Source organism: Neophocaena asiaeorientalis, unplaced genomic scaffold (genome assembly GCF_003031525.2).
Source record: "Neophocaena asiaeorientalis asiaeorientalis breed wild unplaced genomic scaffold, Neophocaena_asiaeorientalis_V1.1 scaffold479, whole genome shotgun sequence".
Taxonomy (NCBI): domain Eukaryota; kingdom Metazoa; phylum Chordata; class Mammalia; order Artiodactyla; family Phocoenidae; genus Neophocaena; species Neophocaena asiaeorientalis.
The window spans coordinates 3315943-3336465 of NW_020173774.1; the positions used below are offsets into that span (position 1 = coordinate 3315943).

Here is a 20523-nt window from a genome sequence, read left to right on the forward strand (position 1 = left end):
CTGCTGCCCTGCTGGAAGTAGATGGCCAGATCACCCCCAGGGGTCCGAGGAGTAAGGCTCTTTACTTCCCGCCCCACTCTGCCCTGCTGCAGGTTGATGGGGCAGGTGTGGTTCTGTGGCCGTATAAGTGTCCCCTTAGAAACTCCTTGGTGGGAGTGGTAGAGGCCAGAGCTGCTCACAGAATTCCTCGGCCCCAGGCTGGCATTCCGATAACCCTATAACTCCAGCACATGAGGACCGCCTGGAGGGAGAAGAAAGCCTAGGGATCCCGGCTCCTTCACGGGCTCGCTGAATACCACCAGCAGGAGGCTGTGATGGGAGGCTCTGAGAAGCGGGGTGGGGTGCCCCGTGATGTGGACATGGGACTGCTTTCTGAACTGTGAGTCTCTGGTGTCTCCCCTGCGCTCAGAGGTGGATACGGGCTCGTTGAGTGTGTGTGTGTCCATTTCTACTTCTGTGAAAGAAGAAGCTGAGGCTCGGATCACCTCCATGGCAGTGATGACAAGGGACCTCTTCAGGGTTGATAGTCCACAAGGACTTCCCTCCTGCCCATGACTCCTAGCATTTCCCCAGCACATGGCCTGAACGTAAGGGGCATGCATAACCAAGGGATTTATCTCTGGAAGCCCTGCTCTGACCACAGTCATCTTTGGTGAGAGGGCAACTCAGTCAGCTGTGAGGGAAGCAGGGTCAGAGCAAGATGCTGTGATGGCGAGAGGTCAGAGGCTGGCGTGGCCGAGAAGACAGCGGTCGTGGCAGTCCCTGTGGTCCCTGGCCACCATAAAGCTGTTTCGGCCACTTGTTTGGGGGTGTTGCACAGAGGACGGCATGCTGACCACCAGCCCAGTCCATAAACACTTCATGGTGTCTCTCATGATCTCTCTTCGGGACCGAACCTTTTTATTTATTGCACCATTTAGTAGAGAATGGGCGCTGTGTGAAGCTGGAGCTTCTCTGCTTGTGCAGCACGGAGATGGCGAGAGACACTATAATCCAAGAGTGACGTGGGCAAGCTGCATCGTCACCACCACCCCGTCTCTGCCCCCGAGCCTCAGTTTTCTCATCTGCAAAACGGAGGACTTGGATAAAGTAATCTCTAAAGCCTGATGCTGGTTTTTCAGTTGTAACAAGTCTAATATTATAGGAATATTAATAACTCACTTCAGTCTTTTTAATGCAACCCCCTCTTCTCAGGAAGGCCTTCCCTGACCACCCTATTTAAAATTGCAGGGCTTCCCTGGTGGCGCAGTGGTTGAGAGTCCGTCTGCCGATGCAGGGGATGCGGGTTCGTGCCCCGGTCCGGGAAGATCCCACATGCCGGGGAGCAGCTAGGCCCGTGAGCCGTGGCCGCTGAGCCTGCGTGTCCGGAGCCTGTGCTCCGCAACGGGAGAGGCCACAAGAGGCCACAACAGTGAGAGGCCCGCGTACCGCAAAAAAAAAAAAAAAAAATTGCAAACCACTCTTCCTGCCCCTTGACACTCTGATTCCCACTCCCTATCTGACATGAGACATCTTTTACGGATTTCACGTTATTAACCATTTCCCTAATAGAATGTAAGCTCCCCAAGGGCAGGAATTTTTGTCTGTATTGAGCACAGCTGTGTTCACAGAATAGCGCCTGGAATATAGTGGGTGCGTAGTTAACGGCACTGAATGAATAAATAGATACTGCTTCATCCTCCTCCTTCTTCATCGTGGACACCGTCATCACCGTGATCGCTGCCTGTCCAGTAAGGAGGATGCTTGCTCCTGTGCTCCTGGCTCCCTCTGCCGAGGAAAAGGGCCGTTGGCAGCAGCATCCTTGGCACTCCCTCCCCCCAGTACATTTGGCAATCTGCCCCGCGGAACCTGTTGTGCCCCCTTCCTCTGGATTTTGGTGTGTTCCTTCCAAAACTCCACCTGTGCCAATGGCAGGCCTTTGGCCAGGGGGTTGGCTCTCTCTTAAGCCCCCTGATCATAGAAACCCCCAACACATTCTCTAGGGTGGAAGGGGGCCTCCCCGAAGGCTCCAGGCACACGGCAGGGACTTGTTGAGCAGCAAGGGAGGAAAGAGTGTGGATGAGGAGTACAGGCACTAGGGAGTGAGGGTGCGTGCGGGCGTGTGTGTCTGTGTGTATTGGCACTACCTCTGGGTCCTGGCCTTACTGAGCATGGGCAGAAAGTACCTCATGCCCTTGTTCTGGCTCCGGAGGCTCAGATGCATGGGTGGAGATGTTCCCTCACTGAGCCAAAGCCAAGAAGCCCCTCTTGCAGCCCTGCCTTCTTAGTTAATTAAACATTCGGCCTGCGTGCCCAGAGATGCTTTTATGCGACATTATTTTTCAGCTACAGAGGGCCCTAAAGACACCAAATCTAGGTTGGATCTCTGGGCCCTCCTCTTGGCATCCTGCCAGGGATCTCTCTGGGTGCCCAGAGACGAGCACTCGCCTTCCCCACAGCCTGGCTCTCCCCTGCCAGTCGGCGTCACATGCACCCAAGCCCAGGCAGCCCTCGAAGCATCCTCAGCCTCTCTCCCCTCGGCCCTCCTGCCTTGCTGGATCACAGCAGGCTCACGTAGGCGACACTTTCTATGGCGGCACCTGCAGCCACCTCTTGTGGCTCAGGAACGTCGCTTCACAGGAGGACAGAGACAGAGGGCACGTTTGTGTATGTGCAACTGCACGTGTGTATGTGTGCAGGTGTGGACAGGCTAACGTGTCCACTTGTTGCAACGTACCATGCGCACAGTGCGTCCCTGCCTGTGTACTCACGTACACGTCTCTGCACATGTGTGTGCATGCATGTGCACGTGTGTCTGGTGTGCTCTGCTCTCCTCAGCTCAGTGTTTGAAAAATTCATCAGAAGACAAGCAATCCCAGAAGGAATGGAGTCAACAGTGGTTTTTCCGGCTCATGGAGCAGCCTGGGTTTATGCCCCGCCCTGCCTGCGGGCTCTTGGCCTCACAGAGAGATGGGGGGTAGGACTTCCAACAAATCTCAGCCTTCTAGTGCCCTGTCCTGCCCCCACTCGCCCTTTCCTACACTCCAGCTCTCTGCTCTCATCCTCTGGGTGGGACGCACGTCCCAGCCGGGCAGCAGGAGTGGGGTGGAGAGTGCTGCCCTTGGGCCCTGTCCCTCTCGCCCCCAGAGTCGGGGCCCCTTTCCACGCCCAGGGGCACCTCCTCCACCCTCCTCCTTGAGTAGCTCTTAGAACAGCACAACAGCTAATCAAGCAGCATGTTCGTAATCAGCTCTGATGGGTTCTTCTGCAAAAGCGCATTCTAATGAAGTGGGGAGAGGGAGACTGGGAGAGAGCGGGGATGATGGGTTTAAGCTTTCGGACAGGCAGGGGCACAGGGTCCCAGAGCCCTCATACAAATGCTGCTTCTCGGTCTGGACAGAAAACAAGTGACCATAGCCCTTCTGGGGCTGGATTTGCAGACCCTGTGGGTAGGCAAGGGGCCATGTGTGCACACACGCCTGTGTACTATACACACACATATGCCCCTGCTTTTGAACTCCAAGCTTGTGCCGTGTGCCACATGTGCCCAGTGCAGGGGCTCTGCCCTCTGAGATCACACACACACACACACACACACACACACACACGCACACGCACGCGCGCGCGCACATGCCCCTTTCCCTCTCCCAGGGCTGGGAGACATGGTCGCTCAGCACAGGGCGAGTCGCTGAGACGGAATGCATCAGATTCAATTCATTAGGACTGATCGCTCCCTGAATGCGGTTGAATAATTGATGAGCAGAAGCAGCTTTCAGGAGGTTCCGCATACTCCGAGGCTCGCTGGAGCCTTGTTATTTATTTATTTTTTTAAGCCAACAAACCCGGCCAAATGCTCGCTGGTGCAGGCGGGTGAAGGGAGTAGAGCAAAGGTTAGATGTTTTAATATGTGATGTTTACACTGTAAACTCTCGGTCCACAGCTTGTGACAGAAATGGATATAGGCAGGTCGCCCCGAGATGCTGGGAACGGAAGGCAGGCTGGGGATGGGGCCTGGGGGCTGTGAGGTTCCTGCCAGCACAAGGCCCCTGGGCTGGGCAAAGGTTTTAGCCTGAAAGGGGGGGCCAAGATGCCCCTCAGCCTGGCTGGGGTGCAGCAGTGTGGGGGGGGGGCAGCGAGGCAGATGCTGTTAGGGTCTCCTCTCTCCTCCCCAGGCTGCAGATGGGCCACAGAGACAGCCCGTCCCCCAGTTCTCAGGCTCAGAGCCAGGCTTCCCAGAAAGTCACTCCAACCCAGACTAATGTCTCAGTTTCAGCTCAAGAAACAAACACTGTCTGGCACTGTGACAGGTGGTGGACGCACAAGGGCGCATGGGACGCGGCCCCAGTGTGCCGCTGAGACTGAGCCCTGGTGACAGGAGCAGAGGGGCGAAGCACTGATTGCACGTTTTGCTGCTACCTTCCGTTTCTCCAGCTGTTCTCCTGACATCTGCCCCGGGAGGTCCCATCTTCACCGCACGCGTGAAGGGGCCCAAAACGGAGGCAGCATCTGTCTCCCCAAACCTTTCCTTCCCCCAGACCCCCCTCTTCCTGTCCACAAGGCCTCCACTCCATCTTGCTTCAGGAGTCTGGGACCCCCTGGGGCCTTCCCCCTGTGCCAGGGCCCCTTTGCCGGCCCGGACCCCCCTGCTTTCTCTTCCTTCCCATGGGCCCTAGGGCACAGGCTGGCCCCCTCTCCGGGTTCATGTGGTCCCTTGGGGACATGCGTGAGCCTGCCCTGGCTCTTCAGAAAGGGACATAAGCCCCTTACCCAGCACGGCCACCACTGACCCAGTGACTTTCCACCCCAGCTGCCTGGATTTTACTGACCTCTCCTTAGCCAGGCCTGGCAGGCGCCACCTCTCCATCCTGCCTCCTAGGTGACCAGGCCACCTTGCCCTCACCCACCATCCAGACAATCTCCAGGCCTGTCAGTTCCAAAGAATGTGTTTGGGAGGGAGCTTCACACCCCCGCACAGCCCCTAAACCCAGGGGACAGCTGTCGTCTAGTCACGAATTCATTTATTTGCTCATTTATATGCATTCATTTGTTTAATCCACAGACATTTACTGAATGGCTGCCATGAACCAGGCACTGTGTTAGGTGCCCCCGCACAAAACACAGACCTCACCCAGGTGAGCGTGGCGGGCCTGGGAGGGAGGAGAATTTTAGGCACCAGGCGGTGCTCTCCAGGCCTCCAGCTGCATTAGCAGGTGGAAGGTCCTTGCCCATCCCATAAAAGCAGCCTCGGCCGGCCAGTCTGAGCCCTGGAAGGGAGTCAGGGCACCCAGCACGTGCACCCTCCACCCAGCTTCTTGCTGCTTCTGCTCTGCGACTCCTGCCCCTCTCCTACCTGTTGGTCTCTCATGGGCCCTGCTGAGTTCTGGGTGGTTCCATGCTAACATCAGGGGAACAATATAGCCTGTCCCCTCTGACCTGGGCCTCTTGCCCATGTGCCACTGACCCCTCATGCCCCTGGGGCCAGTGCTGCCGTGACTTGCAGCCCACAGAAGGAACTGGAATGTAGAGGTACCCGTGGCCTTCTTATGTACCCCCTGCAATCTCCCCCCTCCCAGCCCCCAGCAATCTTCCACCCTGCCCTCTTTTGTCCAAACTCCAGGCCGGAGCCCTCTCTTCCGTGGCTTTCCACTCCCTCAGGACTGCCTGTTGCCGCATGAGTGGCTGGCTGAAGAGTGGCCCATAATCCCGGGTGACCAGGAGGGCTCCGGCTCAGGCTGGCCGTAGGGGGAGGCCTACCTTTGACGGCCACGTGGACGCTCTGGCTGATGGAGAGCTGCGGCTGGACGAGGACGCTGCACAGGTACTCCCCTTCGTCCATGCCCTTCTGCACGTCAGTCAGTTTGAGGGTCCCGTTCTCGAACACCACCTGGCGGTGGTTGTCGGGCAACAGCAGGGCATCCTTATACCACTTGATGGAGTAGTAGGGGTAGCCGATGACCCTGCAGTTGATAAGGGTGTCCCGCCCGGCGACAGCTGTGATGTTCCTCATCGCCCGGATGCTGGGGGGGCCTGGGCAGGAGTTGGGAGGGAGGGGGAGAGGAGGGGCGATGGCGCGGTTAGCCAGGGACGGCCGGACGCTGCCCCGCGATGCTCTTCTCAGTTGCTTGGACTCGGAAACTCTTAGGGGATGGAAATTTGGCAGGGGGAGAGGGAGGCCTTTTTTATAAGACTAAAGGCAGAGAGCTCCCCTGGTGGCACAGTGGTTGAGAGTCCGCCTGCCAATGCAGGGGACACGGGTTCGTGCCCCGGTCCGGGAGGATCCCACATGTCGTGGAGCGGCTGGGCCCATGAGCCATGGCCGCTGAGCCTGCGCGTCCGGAGCCTGTGCTCCACAATGGGAGAGGCCCGGGTACCAAAAAAAAAAAAAACCCACAAAAACAAGACTAAAGGCAGAGGTTGGAACTGGGGGCACCCGTGGTCTCTCCCCGACTCTCTGTTAACTATCTTCAATTAGTTGCAAACAGACATGTTTCATTCATGCCCAGGGCGAGACTCCATTCCCCTAACGGGATAGGCTAGATGAGCGAACTGAAGCCTCACCAAGAAGTTGCTGGGATTTGGGAGGGCGAGTCCTCATTTATGAGGAGATTAAGATTCAGGGGTTAGAATGGAAAAGTAGAGAGTTTGTTATTTTCATTTGATTTGCTCATAATGGTCTTGTACCAAAAGGGATCGCACATACATTAACTATTTAAAGGACGATAGGAAGGTCTTCAATGGATGATTTTCTTTCAACAGGTAAATGTGTTTTGTGGGCCCCTGAGAAGGGGCTATAAAGAGGGGCTCTGATCACACTGGCGGAGGGGAGGGGGTGTCGTCACCTGGGTCAGGTAGGCGGATGGCCACGTGGGAACTGCAAAGGGGGCTCAGAGGCCACCATGCAGGGTTAGTGCTGGAATGGGTACATGAAACTCTGGGCTTCCAGCTCTCCCCCACCCCAGTAGGTGAGGGGCAGGACCAGGGCATCTCCCACGACCCTGCAGCTCTGTCCCCTTCCAGTTCAGAGAGGGCGGGAGGGTGGCCAAAGGGAGGCCACATTTCTCATGGGGGGTCGGACACCTGGCACAGGTGAATTTAGCGTGAACCCCCCACTCCCCTTCCCCGTGCCCACGACAGCCACCAGCGCCCCTAGTCCAGCGCCCCCTCGCTCCCACTCCCCTGTGCCTCTTCTGCTCTCGTGTCAGGGCTCACTGGTTGGGTCAGATGAGGACCAATCTGACGCCACAGGGCTGCAAAGAGCTTCAGAGGATTCTCTGCTCTCCCCACAGCAACCTGGAGACCTGAGGCACGGGGATGGTCACCTTGAGGACTCCTTCCCCCTCTCTTGAAGGTGCTTGCCTTGGGGCACCCTCACCCAGCCTGAGTCCCCTATTCTTGATGGCTGGGGTCTTGGAGGGTAGCCAGGGGAGGGCGGACTGAGAGATGCTGGTGCCCTGGCTCCTGGCTGTTTATACCTCCTGGAGTATCGTGGGAGCGGGATACAGCTTCGGTGGACACCCCTATCAAAGGGCAAGCCTGGCCCCACTTCCCCTTCCTTGTCCCTGGCCTTGCAAGGCCCCGGTGGGACTGTAGGCGCCAGTGGAGCGCTTAGTGTACCTGGGGCCAGAGAGATTGATGGGGAGGAACGGGGTGGGGGGCAGGATTGTGGGAGGGGTGAAGGGGTATGGGGAATGGGAATGCAAAGGGGGAGAACGGTACCAGACACACACACACACACACACACACACACACACACACACACACACACACACAAGAATGGATAATGCGACTTGTGGAGGGCAGGGAAACGGGCAGAGAGAGGAGAGAGACCTCTACTAAAATCAAAATGACGATTAATAATAAGTACTAATCACCACAAGAAGAATGGTAACCACAGAGATGGCAAAGGAACTCAAAAGCCTATTCTGATATTTAAATGTAGACAGGCACCTCTTACGTTTATTCGCGCCTGATATTCAGCACTGCCCACCGAGTTCCGTGCCGTGCACCGGTACACGCCCCCGTCGCGGATCTGGGGCCCCGTGACATTCATGTGGCTGATGGTGGTGCCGTCGGACATGGTGTACTGGCTGGTGCGGTGGCTTCCGTCCCGCATGATGGGCTCGTCGTCCAGGGCCCAGGTGACGGTAGGGGGCGGGGCGCCCTTGGCTGCGCACATCAGTGAGAACTGCTCCCCGGGGTTGACCACCTTCTCGCTGAAGGACGAGACGATGCGGGGCGTGCCGTCTGCAGGGAGCGAGGAGCCCCCTTAAGGGTCACCGAGTCACAGAGAGACCATCCCCCCAGGCCACCCCACCTCGTCATGGGGAGGAGGCAACGCAGAGGACATAACAATGGTAAAGCACTTCCGCGTACTTCCAAGATTCATGTACCATCCGCAAAACCCTGTTTAGTGCACGTGAATGAAGACTCCTGGATTTGAATCCTCCCCCAACTACCTGTTAGCTCTGTGTCTTTGGGCAAGTTACTTAACCTCTCTGAGTCTTTCCATCTCCCCTCTGTGGAGGATGGAGATAATGGGGATAACGTTTATATCCTCCTGGATATATGTCCTCCTGGTACTGATGATGTGAGGAGTAAATGAATTAATGTATTAAAGATGCTTACACAGCACTTTGTAAGTGCTTAATAAATGTTAACTCCTCTCAACTTTTCCTTTTCTGCCTCTTTCTCCTCCCTTTTTAAATAAAGCCATAGAGGCTCAGAGGTTAGCTATGTGTGGAACCAGGACCTGAACGGTCCAATTCCAGCTCTGATTTGAGTGGGAGGGGTGCTGGTGCTGTAGCTCTGTTAGCAAAAGTCTGAAGCTTGAGCCTTAAAATGAAAGCTGCCCGGGGCAGTGGTGGTGATGGGGTCTCTTTTGGGGCTTAAGTCTTGGTTAATGGAATAACCTTGGACAACACAAGTAAACCCTTGGGGCCCCACTTCCTCCATGGATCATGGGGGATGTAATCATTAACCCTGGCCATCCTTCCACACAGGATTGCTGTAAAGGATTAAACTAGGTGCTAAATCCTTGAAAAAAGTCAAACACCAAAACAAACATACAAAAAAAAAAAGCAAGGCAAATGTAACATGGCACTCTACATCCCACCCACATTTCACACCAAAATGCTGACGTTAACTCAGGCTGCTGGCCCCTGGCCCCATTTCTGAGGGAGACCCTTATTTCCAACCTGGGGAGAGCCTGGTGCCTGGTGGAGCCTGGTACTGCCTGGCGTGGCCACTGCCTTTGGTCTCTCCTCTGCCTCTCCCCACAGCCCTCCCTCTCTGGCTGCCCCTCCCTTCTAGCTCACTGCCCCTCTCACCAGCCTCATTCTCCACATCCCAGCTCTGAACTGGCGGGTACCAGCTGTCCTGTAAGATCCACCAACGGCATAGGGGTAGCCCTCAGAGAGAAAATGCCCTGGGTGGGAGTAGTCTGCTCCTGGGTGGGGAGTAGTTCAGACAGGAGGTCCCCTGAGATGAAAGACACCCATTTTCACACTAGGTTGCACCCAGCTGATGTGTTTCCTCATTGGGAAGAGAGACCAGGGATGGGGCAGGACAAGAGGAGGCAGGGGCTGAGGAAGGCAGTTTGCTGGGCACTGGGCGAAGGATGAGGGCTTAGTTTCGATGGATGCCCAGCTCTCATGCCCCACTTGCCAAGGAATGAGGACCCCTGGGCTTTAACAGTGAGACAGATACCCGTGGGGTTTGCCTAGGTTTGGTGTTTTTGTTATCACAGTGAAAAATCCTTGGAAGGAACAGGATTATGGGAGCAACAAAGGAGCTGGGGAACCACTAAGTTTGTTGGTAAGGATAGGGCCTCTGCTAACCCCCCCTGCATCTTTGTGCAAATATGCAAAAGGTGCCTCCTCTACATGGTCACAGCCCAGTGTGGGTGCATGGCTTGGTAAGTGGAGTGCAAGCTGGATTTCAATCCTCACCCTCTTAGTTGAGCACCTTGTGTAGTGAACGACCCGAACAACCATACACAGAGGTGCTGGGTGCGGAAACTTGCGGGGGGTGGTAGCTTTCAAAGGAGAGAGAAGCAGGTAGAAAGCCAGGTCCATGGTAAGAAACAGGGCCTGCTGTGAAGAGACCTCAGGCAGGGAGAGGATTCAAAAATCCAGAGGTTCCCAGCACCCTTCCAGAGCCTCTGGGAGACCGAGAGTCTTTGAGACCCTACTGAAGGCCCTTCTAATAGTGAAGTTCTAGTAATTTTGAAGGGCAGAGTCAACAGAGTATGGCGGTTAAGAGCCCTGAGTTCAAACCCCAGCCCTCTTCCTCAGCAGGACCGTGTGACCTTGGGCAAGTGACCGAAGCCTCGGTTTCCTCAGCTGCCAAATGGTTATTATAAAATAAAATTAAAAAAACGGTCTCCACACAGGGCCCTCGGGAGGGTTAAACAAGACAGTGTGTCTGCCTGGGGTGCTGTGAGCGCTGGAGGAATGCCTCCTGCCTCTGGCCCGGCTGGAGGAGCCCTGAACCCGCCCGTCTGCCCCGGCGGCCCCAGCTCACCCTCGAGCACAATGATGGCGAAGTCCTGGGCGGTCTGGGCTTTGCGGGTGGCGAAGCACTGGTAGGCCCCGGAGTGGCTCTTCTGGGCCGAGGTGATGAGCAGGGTCTCGTTGCTGAGCCCGCGGATGGAGATGGCCTCGTTGGGCAGCAGCAGCTCGGTGTTGCGGTACCAGCGAATGGTGAACTCCGGGGAGCCCGTCAGGGTGCAGGAGAGGATGACCGTGCTGCCAATGCCGGTCTTCAGCTTCTTTGGTGTCAGGGTCACATGAAGAGGGTCTGCGCCGGACCAGGCAGGGGAGAGGCGAGGGAAAACAGGGAGGAAAAGAAAAGAAAAAGGACTCACTGTGAGTGGAGTGTGGCTAGGGGTGGGCTGTGGTCACAAAAGGCCCCGGGAGTCAGGAGGCCCTGATTCTGTCTCCAAGACTCCTTGTAGCAGGGGGGACCAGGACGAGCGAATTCCTTTCTCTAGGCCTCAGTTTACTCATCTGTTAAATGGCAGGGTCGGGCCAGGAGATGTCTCTACGTCTGCTATTCTGACGGCCTGTGCTTTCCTGATGTGGCCCCTTGGCTGGGCGGGGCTGGGAAGCTCCCTTTGGCGCAGGAGGATGGGAGCTCGTCTGGTTCACTGTCCTCGCTGTCACCCACCCTAGAAAGCAGGGAGGCACCCGCGGCCGAGCCACCTGTCTCCTGTACTTATACAGATAACCACTGCTACCTTCTGCTGGCCTGACTTCCTTTAGATGCATCAGTTAATCCCCTGCCCTTCATCCTCACCACCCCTGTCCTGCAGCTCCTGGCCTGGACCCATGCAGTACTCTCTTCTCCCTGCCTCCCTTTTCCCTGTGTCCCGCCATCAGTTCTCCATGCTGCAGCCAGCCACCGCCCTGTTCAGAACTTCCACGGCACCCAAAGACTCAGCGTGGAATTCAAGGCCATCAAGGCCCTTGGGGACCTGGCACCCTTCTCAGCAATGCAGTGTCTAGACCAGCAGCCTGCCTGTGCTTCCCGCACACCCAGAGTCTCACCTAGAGCACCCTTTGCCCCCTCTACCTACTTCCTACTCATCCTTCACATTGAACTCAGGTGTCATCTCTTCCAGGAAGCCTTCCTGTACACCACTCCCCTCCCAGGCTGGGTTAAAGATCTCTCTTCTGGGGCTCCCTGTGTGTAACTAACAGAAGACTAAGGTCATGGTCTTCTAATCACCGCTTTGTTTCTATCTCTCCCTCTGGACTCTGAGCCACTTGAAAGCAGGGCGGTGTCCCTCATCTTTATATCACTACTGCTGTCTGAGTCATGTTGATTGCCTCACTGGCTGGCTGGCTGGTTACCACCCCCAAGCTGGCCTCTCTCCCTTCACCTCCATGGGCCCGGGGTTCTGTACAGGAGGCTTGGACCCCCAACGAGGGAGCTTGCAGGAGATGGGGGCACGGCAGGCCCGTCTGGTGGGGCACAGTCAAAGCACACACAAGTCTGCTCACACTGTGCTCTCCCTCCTCACTCCCAGAGCCTCTGCCTGCTGTCCAGGAAATGTCAGTGCAACATGACGCAGGTGGCATCCTGCCTGTCCCAGTCACCAGCCAGGGCTCTCAGGGCCCGGCCAGCCAGCCGCTCTCTCCTCACTGCCCCTGCACGGGCTAGGATGCGTGGGAGGCTTTGGGGCAGAATGATGCGGAGTATGGAAAGCATTGTTTCCTCTCCGTGAACCTGGCAGAGAGGAGCTATCACAAGGATGGAAGACAGAGAAAAGCCAAGTCACTCCCCTTTGAACCTGGTTGTCCAGCCAAGCCCAGTGTGGGAGAGGGTGGGGAGCTGTCTCAGAGGAGAATGAGGTGTACCCTTCCACTCGGGGGCAGGGGCAGGCGGTGCGTGCACACAGCTGTAGGCAGTTACTTACTGTGTGTCTGTGTGCGTGCTCTAGGATGACAGTGTGTTACGTGGAGGAATGTGTGTATCTGTGAGTGTATATGGGCACCGTATATGTGTGCACGTGTGTATGGGGAGGTGGGCATGTGATCTTTCAACACATCTGCCTGTGTGCGTGTGTGTGTGTGTAAGTACCTGCCTGCCTGTCTGTCCTGAGGCAGGAGCTCTGAACACCAAATTACTCAGAGTTAGGTTTGCTACTTTTCCAAGGATTTGGGGGTACGTGGCCCTCCTGACCTGTTCCCTGAGACAGTGTGTGTGTATGAACGTGAGTTTGAGTGTGTGTGTGTGTGTGTGTGTATAGCAGGAGGGGTTGAAGGTAATTCTAGACCAAACAATTTTGGACAGTGCTTAGGTCAAGAGGGTACTAATCCTGGTCCTTCCACCTGCCTCCTCTGCGGTCCGGGGTTTGTCTATACAAGAGGACCGCCCCTTCCCCCCAAGCCTTCAGCATTGTAACCTAAGCATTTGTATTATGAACTGTTGCTCCCAGAGCATTTCTTGGGGCTGTTCCTGCTCTTCCAGCTTCACAGTGGATTCGCAGAGGGGGGGCTCCTCCCCACACTGCAGGTAAATGTGCTCCAACTGCCAAGACCCCCTTGACTATGGGGAGGACACTGGGCCCATATCTGGGCTGAGGGCGACAGGACAGCAGAAGGCCAGGAGGGGGTGGGCTCTGTGTGGTTCTCTGGTCCACCTGAGGGTCCGCAGACCTGCAGCTCTGTGCTCATGAGAGAGGTGGTGAGCTGGGCAGAGAGCATCTTTGGTCAATCTTAACGGCAGAGCGGCCCTTTCTGCAGGATGCGGATGGGATCACCTCTGGACGGCCTCTTTCTGCCGCCCAGGCCGAATCCCTCACAAAGCCCTCGGGTGCAAGGTTCAAGGACTCAGGCTACTGCTGCCCCACAGGGGTGAGATCCCACAATCCCGGGTCTCCAGATCTCTAAATGTCAGCCCCGCTGCTGCCAACACGTTCCCTGCAGCCCCGAGAGCAGGGAACTCGAGGGAGGGATGGCGGGGGGAGGGGGGCAAAGGATGCCCCTGGGTCTCATAAATCCCCCTCCAAGGTTCTTTCCCTAGCTTCAGCGCCTCTGCCTCGACCTCTCTGCCCTTCCGGCAGCTCAGCAGCAGCAGGGGTCTGCGAAGACCTCCTGCTCTCCACACGTGCTCCCTGGACCCTGGGGCTCTGGGATGGGGAGGAACAGGAAGGACCGAGTTAATGCCCAACTGGCAGGTCCTGGAAAGGCTGCCTTGGGTGTTTACATCCGGCGTCTGCCCTGATCAATCGGTACCTCTATTAATTATCACTAAATATTCTGAATGTCGCCTCTGGTGGGTTCATATGTCCTCTGATGGGTTCACATCAGCATTGTTTCCTTTAGTATAGACTCTGCCTCCTCCCAAGAAGCTGAGAAGCCCCGTGAGCTTATCACATCACCGTCATTGTCCCTTTTGACCCTTGTGACCTCTGGGAGGAGGGTCACAAGGAGGGCCAGGGTTATTATCTCCTTTGACAGAAAAGGGCACAGAGGTGATGCCCAGGGTTATATGATTTTCCCCAAGTCAGTTACTATCTGGTGATATCATAACCAAAAGGCAGGTCTTCTGATTTCAAACCCAGTGCTTTCCCCAGGACACCAACCTGCCTTCCCCAACCAGGGGATCATCCCCTGGGGCCAGCCAGAGGCAGGGGCGGCTGCCCCCACGCCCCTCCCCCCCCCACACGGCACTCTCAAAGGTTACTGAAGCTGGAAGAGAGGCTTCCCCGCTCACCGATGACTGTGAGGGTGCCTGTGGCCTCTGCTGAGCCGAAGGTGTTGGTGACCTCACAGATGTAGGTGCCGCTGTCCTCGGTCCGCAGGTCACTGATGGTCAGCCCCGTGATGTGCTTGGTCCAGCGGCTATCAGCTGGGAGGGGTCGGCCATCCTTGAGCCAGCGGATGGCAGGGATGGGGTAGCCAGAGGCGGTGCAGGGCAGCTCCATGTTGAGGCCGGCCCACACTTCCTGGGAGTGGAAGCCGTCCAGGATGGTGGGGATCGACTCGGCCGGGTCTGGAAGGCAGAGAACACGAGAGGTCCTGGCCAGCCCTGGGTGGGAGCAGGAAGGCAGGCCCCCAGAACTTGCTGCCCACCGGTGCCCGGAGTGAATGATACCCAGTGTGCGAGGCTCTCTGTGTCTCCCCGTGCCCCAGACTCTGGCCCAAACACTCCTACTCGGGCCAGATGGAGGCCCTGAGAAGCACGGCTGGGAGCAGGGGCTGGGGGAGGAGAGGATATGGTGGGCAGACTAGGCTAGAATGACAGACAGACAGACAGAGGGAAAAAGGGAAACAGCAAGAGACACAGGGAGGGAGAGACTTTCATACAAACAGTCCCTGTGACATGAGGATCATGACATCTTGGGTTTGTAATTCTGGTCAGTCTCAGTCTGGGCCCGTCAAGGATGGGCATCCCTGTCCCCTCCTGTCTCTTCCCACCTGCAATCTGGGCAGGCTCAGAGGGGGCAGTGCCTTTCCACCGGGGCCCAGTGCCTTTCCACCGGGGCCCAGAAGGGTTCGGAAGTTAATTAAGCCTTCCACAAAGCACACTGGCTACCCCGACGATGCTTCTGTTTTTTGCATTCCCAAACCTAGAGAAAGCAGCGACTGTGGGCCTGCGCCCTACATTGCAGGAGGCCTAGGCCCTCACTGGTGGTGTTCTGTGTGTGATGCCCGTGTTATGTGAGCGGCGTGCTGGCTGCTACCTCAATCTAGTTCTCACCCTAAAAGGCCTCTCTGGGTTTTCTGCCCACCAGGGACCTTCCCCTGATGTAAAGCTCCCATAGGCTCCCTCTACCTACATATTACAATCCACACTTCTTATCCTAAATTAGGCCTTCTGGGATCTGTGATCTCACGCCAACCAGGTCCCTGGTCTGGCCTGCCTCCCCCGCCCCCGACCCCTTTCTGATCTCACCAGTTCCCCACTCAGGGCATGCTGTCCGCCAGCCCGCTCTGCTTGGCCAACTCCTACTAATCTTTCAAAACCAGCTTCAACGTCACCTCTTCTGGACGCCTCCCTCAGGCCACTTTCACTGGATTCCCATAGTTTTCCTTTGCTTTCATTTTATTTTCAAGCAGCCTTTTCTTTTAAAGAAAAAGAATGAAAAGTGCAAATATGCACATGACAAAACTTCAGAAAGTAGAGGAGAGCACACAGTGCAAAGGGAGTCCCCCTCACTCCTGCACCCAGCCACCCCGCTTCCCTCCCAGGGGCGACCACTGTCGCCACTCCCCCCAGGCCCTTGCCAACAGCACAGCACTTAGCACCAGGCCGTGTATCTGGCTCCCCTGGAAGGCCGAGAGCTCCTTGAGGCAGCGCTGATCCCCTACGGCATCTCCACGTGCCTGGCACAGAGCAGGGCTACTGAACCATAAATGTCTGAGGGAGGGTGAATGGGGGCACGTGGGCATGGGGCGGGCCGGTGGTCTGCCTTTTCCACATGACAGAACTTTACAGGCTCATGGAATAGTAGAGCTGGCTTAGGGACTTGGAAGGCACACACAGATGAGGGCCTGGAGACCAGAGAGGTGCAGTGACCTGCTCAGATCACACTGGAGAGCCAAGATCCGAAACCAGGTCTCTGCCACCCTTGTTCAGTAAATGGGGTCTGAGACAGAATAATCTAACCCCGGATTCTGCTCCAGAGTGAACCATGAGAGCGCTGACGCCCCTCTCGGCCCCTTCTTGACTAAATGGGAAACTTTCTCTGTCCTCAGCTCACCCGCCCCCCTGCCCCCTTTGGAGACAGGCTGAGCTAGGAAAGCTCCTCCCCGGGGAAAGAACTTTCCAGAAGATTCTCTGCTCCTTCCCTATTGTCCATGGCTTCTCACAAGGAGCCTGAGACTGGGAATCAGGAGACCCAGGCTCCAGTCGGCCTGGGTCACTGATAAGCCATGTGACCTTGGGTGAGTCCTATGATCTCCCAGAGCCTGAGTTTCCTCGTCTGCACGTGGAGGTGATACCACTGCTTCCAGATCTCCTAAGGCTGTTGTGGGCAACAGAGCAAAATGTGTGTCAAAGAGCTCGAGTGACACTAACCCACCACGCAGACATGCCTGGCGATCACTATTCTGCCCCCGCCCGCCCTCCCTCCCTGCCAGCTTCTGCGGCCTCTTCCCCATCCTGTGGGAATGGTTGGGCTAAACAAACCCAGTGCCAGGGAAGAATTACTCAATGTGACACTTAATTGATGCAAAATACACAAATTCCGAGGCGCACCGCAGAATTTACAAGTGGAGGGGCCCATGGGGCAGTGGAGGAAGGGGCTGGGGGTGGGGCTGGAATTAATCACCAAGTCTCGGGCGTGAAATTAAATTCTGAGGGAAAGAAACCTCTTTCATTACTCTGGAGCAGAAGTAAAATGCTGTGGCGTGTATGGTGACAGCCTGGGGGGATCGGGGGCTGCCAGGGCCAGTGCAGGGCTGGGAGACAGATGGCCTGGTCCTGAGAAATCTCTGGGGGTACGCTGGGGCTGGGCTGGCGGGGGGTAGGGGTTCAGTGTGCCCCGGGGTCGGAGTCGGGGGCTGCTGGGACCTCTCCCAGCTGGTTGAACAGTGCTGCCCTGGAATATGACTTCTGCACCTGGCTCGGCACCCCGTGAGCTGGGGAACCCTGGTCCGGTCTCTCAGCCTCTCTGGTCCCTGGTGCCCTCCTTTATAAATGCAAATGATGGTGCCTCTTCCACAGAGCTAATGCCCATGACAGCACTTGGTAAACTCCAAAAAGCACCTCGATGTGACGAAGGGTTATTAGGTTGTATTTTTAGGGAGCTCAGTCTTTTCTCACAACTGCCTCCTCTTCAGAGAATTAACAGAAAAGTGAAAAGTCCTTCCCCGCCCCCGCCCCCTGAGATGTAGGAGGAATAATAATCTGGCGACAACAGTAACAACGGCCACAACAAACAGAGCAGCTGCTCTCTGCTGAGCCCCTCCTGCGTGTTCGGCCCCAGGCTAAGCTTTCTACGCGCGGCACCCTGTTTAATTCTCACAACAACCCCAAGGAGAACATGCCACTCCCGTTTTACAGATGGGGAAGCTGAGGTTTGGAGACATTATTGATTTGATGCCAGGTTGTACAGCTAGTGAGTGCTGAGGCTAAAACTGAAACCTTGGTCTGATTCCTGAGTCCTTTTTCCAATACGTCTCCCTCTCTCCTTCCCCCGTCCCTCCCTATTACTTAATCAAACACCTGGTGAGAACTGAGAAAACCACAGGTGTGGTTGCTGCCCTCATCCAGTGACCATCGATAAGGCACTGCGGAGGGATCATTCTGCCCCTTCCTCTTGCCTTTGTACCTGGTGAGGAGGAGGGGCAGCCATCCCTTAGGGTGTGCCGGGCTCAGACACCCTCAGCCACCAGGTGCCTTGGCAGGGCCCAGCTCTGCCAGGACACGCAGCTGCATCTCCCATCCCTGATTCCAGGGGCTGGCCCGGAGCTTCTGGCCAGGGAGGGATGACACCCTTCCCGACCACCAGCCCCAGGAGCTCACAGGGTTCTGGCCACTAAGGAGTGAAACATCTCAGTTGAAAGCTGCCTTGGGAGTGACCCCTGCCCTCAACTGTGGGAGTGGATCTGAAATGTGAGGCCCTGGGCGGAGGCCTGAGCCCTCCTGACACGAATCTCCTTCTGCACTGCCTCACTTGGGTATCAGTTGCATTTTTGCCGAGACAAGCTGCTTGTAGATTGCCTTGTCACATCACATCACATCAGGGCCCGCGTCACTCCTGGGGCCCCTTCCCCTCCGCTCCTAACGTCTTCCACCCTGTCGCAGTCATCTTGTCTATCCTTGTCTCTCTGTTAGGTTTCTGTTTTTCTCTGCCCTATGTTTTTCTCTCTCTGTGCCCATGCCTCTCTCCTTTTGTCGTCTGGCTGCCTCCCTGTCTTTGCTTCTCCGTTTCCCTATTTGGGCTTCATCCCCGAGTCTCTGGTAGCATCTCCCATTCTCCGCATCCCCACCCGCCATCCCCGGCTGGTGGGCAATGAGAGCAGAAGGAGAAGGCTTGGCATATCCTCCAGTTTAAAAGGTGCCTTTTTTGAGGGACAAGAGTGGAAGTAATATTAGTAGGATGAAGGGGCTAAATATTCGTGCAGGGGAAAGGAGCAGGCCTGCAGGAGGGAGGATTTCTGTGCCTTTCCCACAGCGTATGAAAGGCATGCAAATGAGATGCAAAACACTACACAAACAAGTCCCTATAATCTGGAAGGTAACCACTGACACGTTTGGGAATTGGGCTGCAGATGGCAAGGTCTAGCCACAACGATGGGGCCATACAGCACAGCCCCATCTCCTCCCCCACGTGACAGCGCAGTTTCCCTTGGCACTGATTAATTCCACAAATATTTACCTAGCACCTACTATGTGCCAGGCACAGGGCCAGGCTCTGGAGACACAAGGGGGAATCAGAGAGCCCGATCCTAGCTCTCCTGGCTTCCGCTTTTCCGCTCTTGCCCCCAAATGCACCAGGCAAATAAGAGGGGGTCCTGGATAGAGTCACCTGCTGGTCAGGGTAGTCCTCGCCAAACCACAGAATGTCAGAGGTAGACAGAATCTGAGCTGTCACCTAATCTGGCTCCTTTTTCAGAGATCCAGAGACATTGCATGATTTGGTGGGGGGCTAGTCCCCAAACCCAGGTGTTCTGACTAGCAGTTCATCTCCCTTCCAAAAGCTACTCTGATCCCACCTCCACAGGAGCAGAGATTTTCAAATTGCAGGTCACAAACTATTAGGAAGTTATGAAATCCATTTGGTGAGTTGCGTCCAGCATTTAGATAAATTGAAATGGGATAGAATAGAATAGAAAATATCAGAGTGCATCGCGACGCACGTGGTAGGAAATACCAGCGTGCCTTGCATAGGTCATGATGTCTGTGGATCACTGTCCGCAGTGCTATTCCAGAAAGCCTTCCTTGAAGAGCGCCAAGTGCCCTTCTTTCTTCTGTGACTGGGGCACGTGTGTGGTGTTTGATTAGCCCCTTCCATGAGGGTGTGCAGCTGGAGGATGCTGGGGTCAGGGGACTCAGTGTGAATTCTGGCTGTGCCTCCCACTGGTTAAACAGTTGGGGCAAGTTGCTTGGCTTCCCTAAGTTCTGGTTTTCTCACCTGTAGAAATAAGGAGAGCAGTGCATACCTCACCAGGCTAGTATAGTGCCTAAGATACAGCACATAAGTGAAATTTCTGGCACACAGAGGGATTCAGTAAATATTAGCTTTCATCCTTCCATAAGGAGCTATAATCACTCCAGAATAAAAATCCTTATTTAATTTAGTGATTTATTTTTTTAACCTTTTGTTTGCCTACTTTCAAATGTTGTGAGGTGGGCTATAACAAAAGACATACATGTATTCAAAAATAGATAGAATAGAATCCTAAAAAATTCTTAGGGACACAAGGAAATACAAAATCTCCCTAATCCAATCCAATCCCATTGAATCATTACTATGTTTGCATAGCAGATCGTATCTATGAACTTCCTGGCAGCAAAGGCAAAAAAGGAACGACAGGATAGGTTCCATATCCCTCATTATTTGATAAATGGTAAAATAACAATTCTTCAGGAGAGTTAAGCTTTCTCAGGTATAGACTCCTGAAAAGAATTTAACTGTACGGTCCTTATATGAAGGATACCCAAAACCAAACTGGACAAGGTCTCCCCCAGTGGTTTCTGCACCTGTGTTCTTTAATCTCCTTCTCTGAATCCCCTGAACACACAACAGACTCCCTGATCAGTGGTGCCGACATGCCCACCCAGTCCCGGGGGTGGGCTGGTGCCCTTCCTCCCCAGCCTTCTCGCCTACCTGTCACGGAGAGGCGGGCCCCGTTGCTCTGCCGGGTCTCCCCGCTATACTTGTGCTTGGTGATGCAGCGGTAGGTGGAGAGGGCGTCCTCCTTCTGCACGTCAGAGATGTACAGCCCGCCGTGGTAAGTAATAAAAAACCTGTTTTCTGGAGACATAATCAGGACACAGTCGATTACTCCCCTCTGGCTGGGCACACTACCAGAAGCAACTTGGGCCTGCAGGTGGCCTTCTCCTAGGCCAGGACTGCTGCCCAGGGGA

The 20523-nt window shown here is 55.6% G+C and overlaps 1 protein-coding gene across 1 annotated transcript in view; it reads right to left on the reverse strand.

The window, feature by feature from the left end:
- Positions 1-20523, reverse strand: part of DSCAML1 (DS cell adhesion molecule like 1) — a 340859-nt gene that overhangs the window by 78939 nt on the left and 241397 nt on the right. Inside the window, exons 5-9 of the mRNA XM_024751739.1 lie at positions 20264-20410; positions 14200-14478; positions 10501-10776; positions 7927-8223; positions 5734-6006 (exon numbers count right to left, since the gene is read on the reverse strand). Of these exons, the coding sequence (XP_024607507.1) occupies positions 5734-6006; positions 7927-8223; positions 10501-10776; positions 14200-14478; positions 20264-20410 (1272 nt within the window). The remainder of the gene's footprint in view (positions 1-5733; positions 6007-7926; positions 8224-10500; positions 10777-14199; positions 14479-20263; positions 20411-20523) is intronic.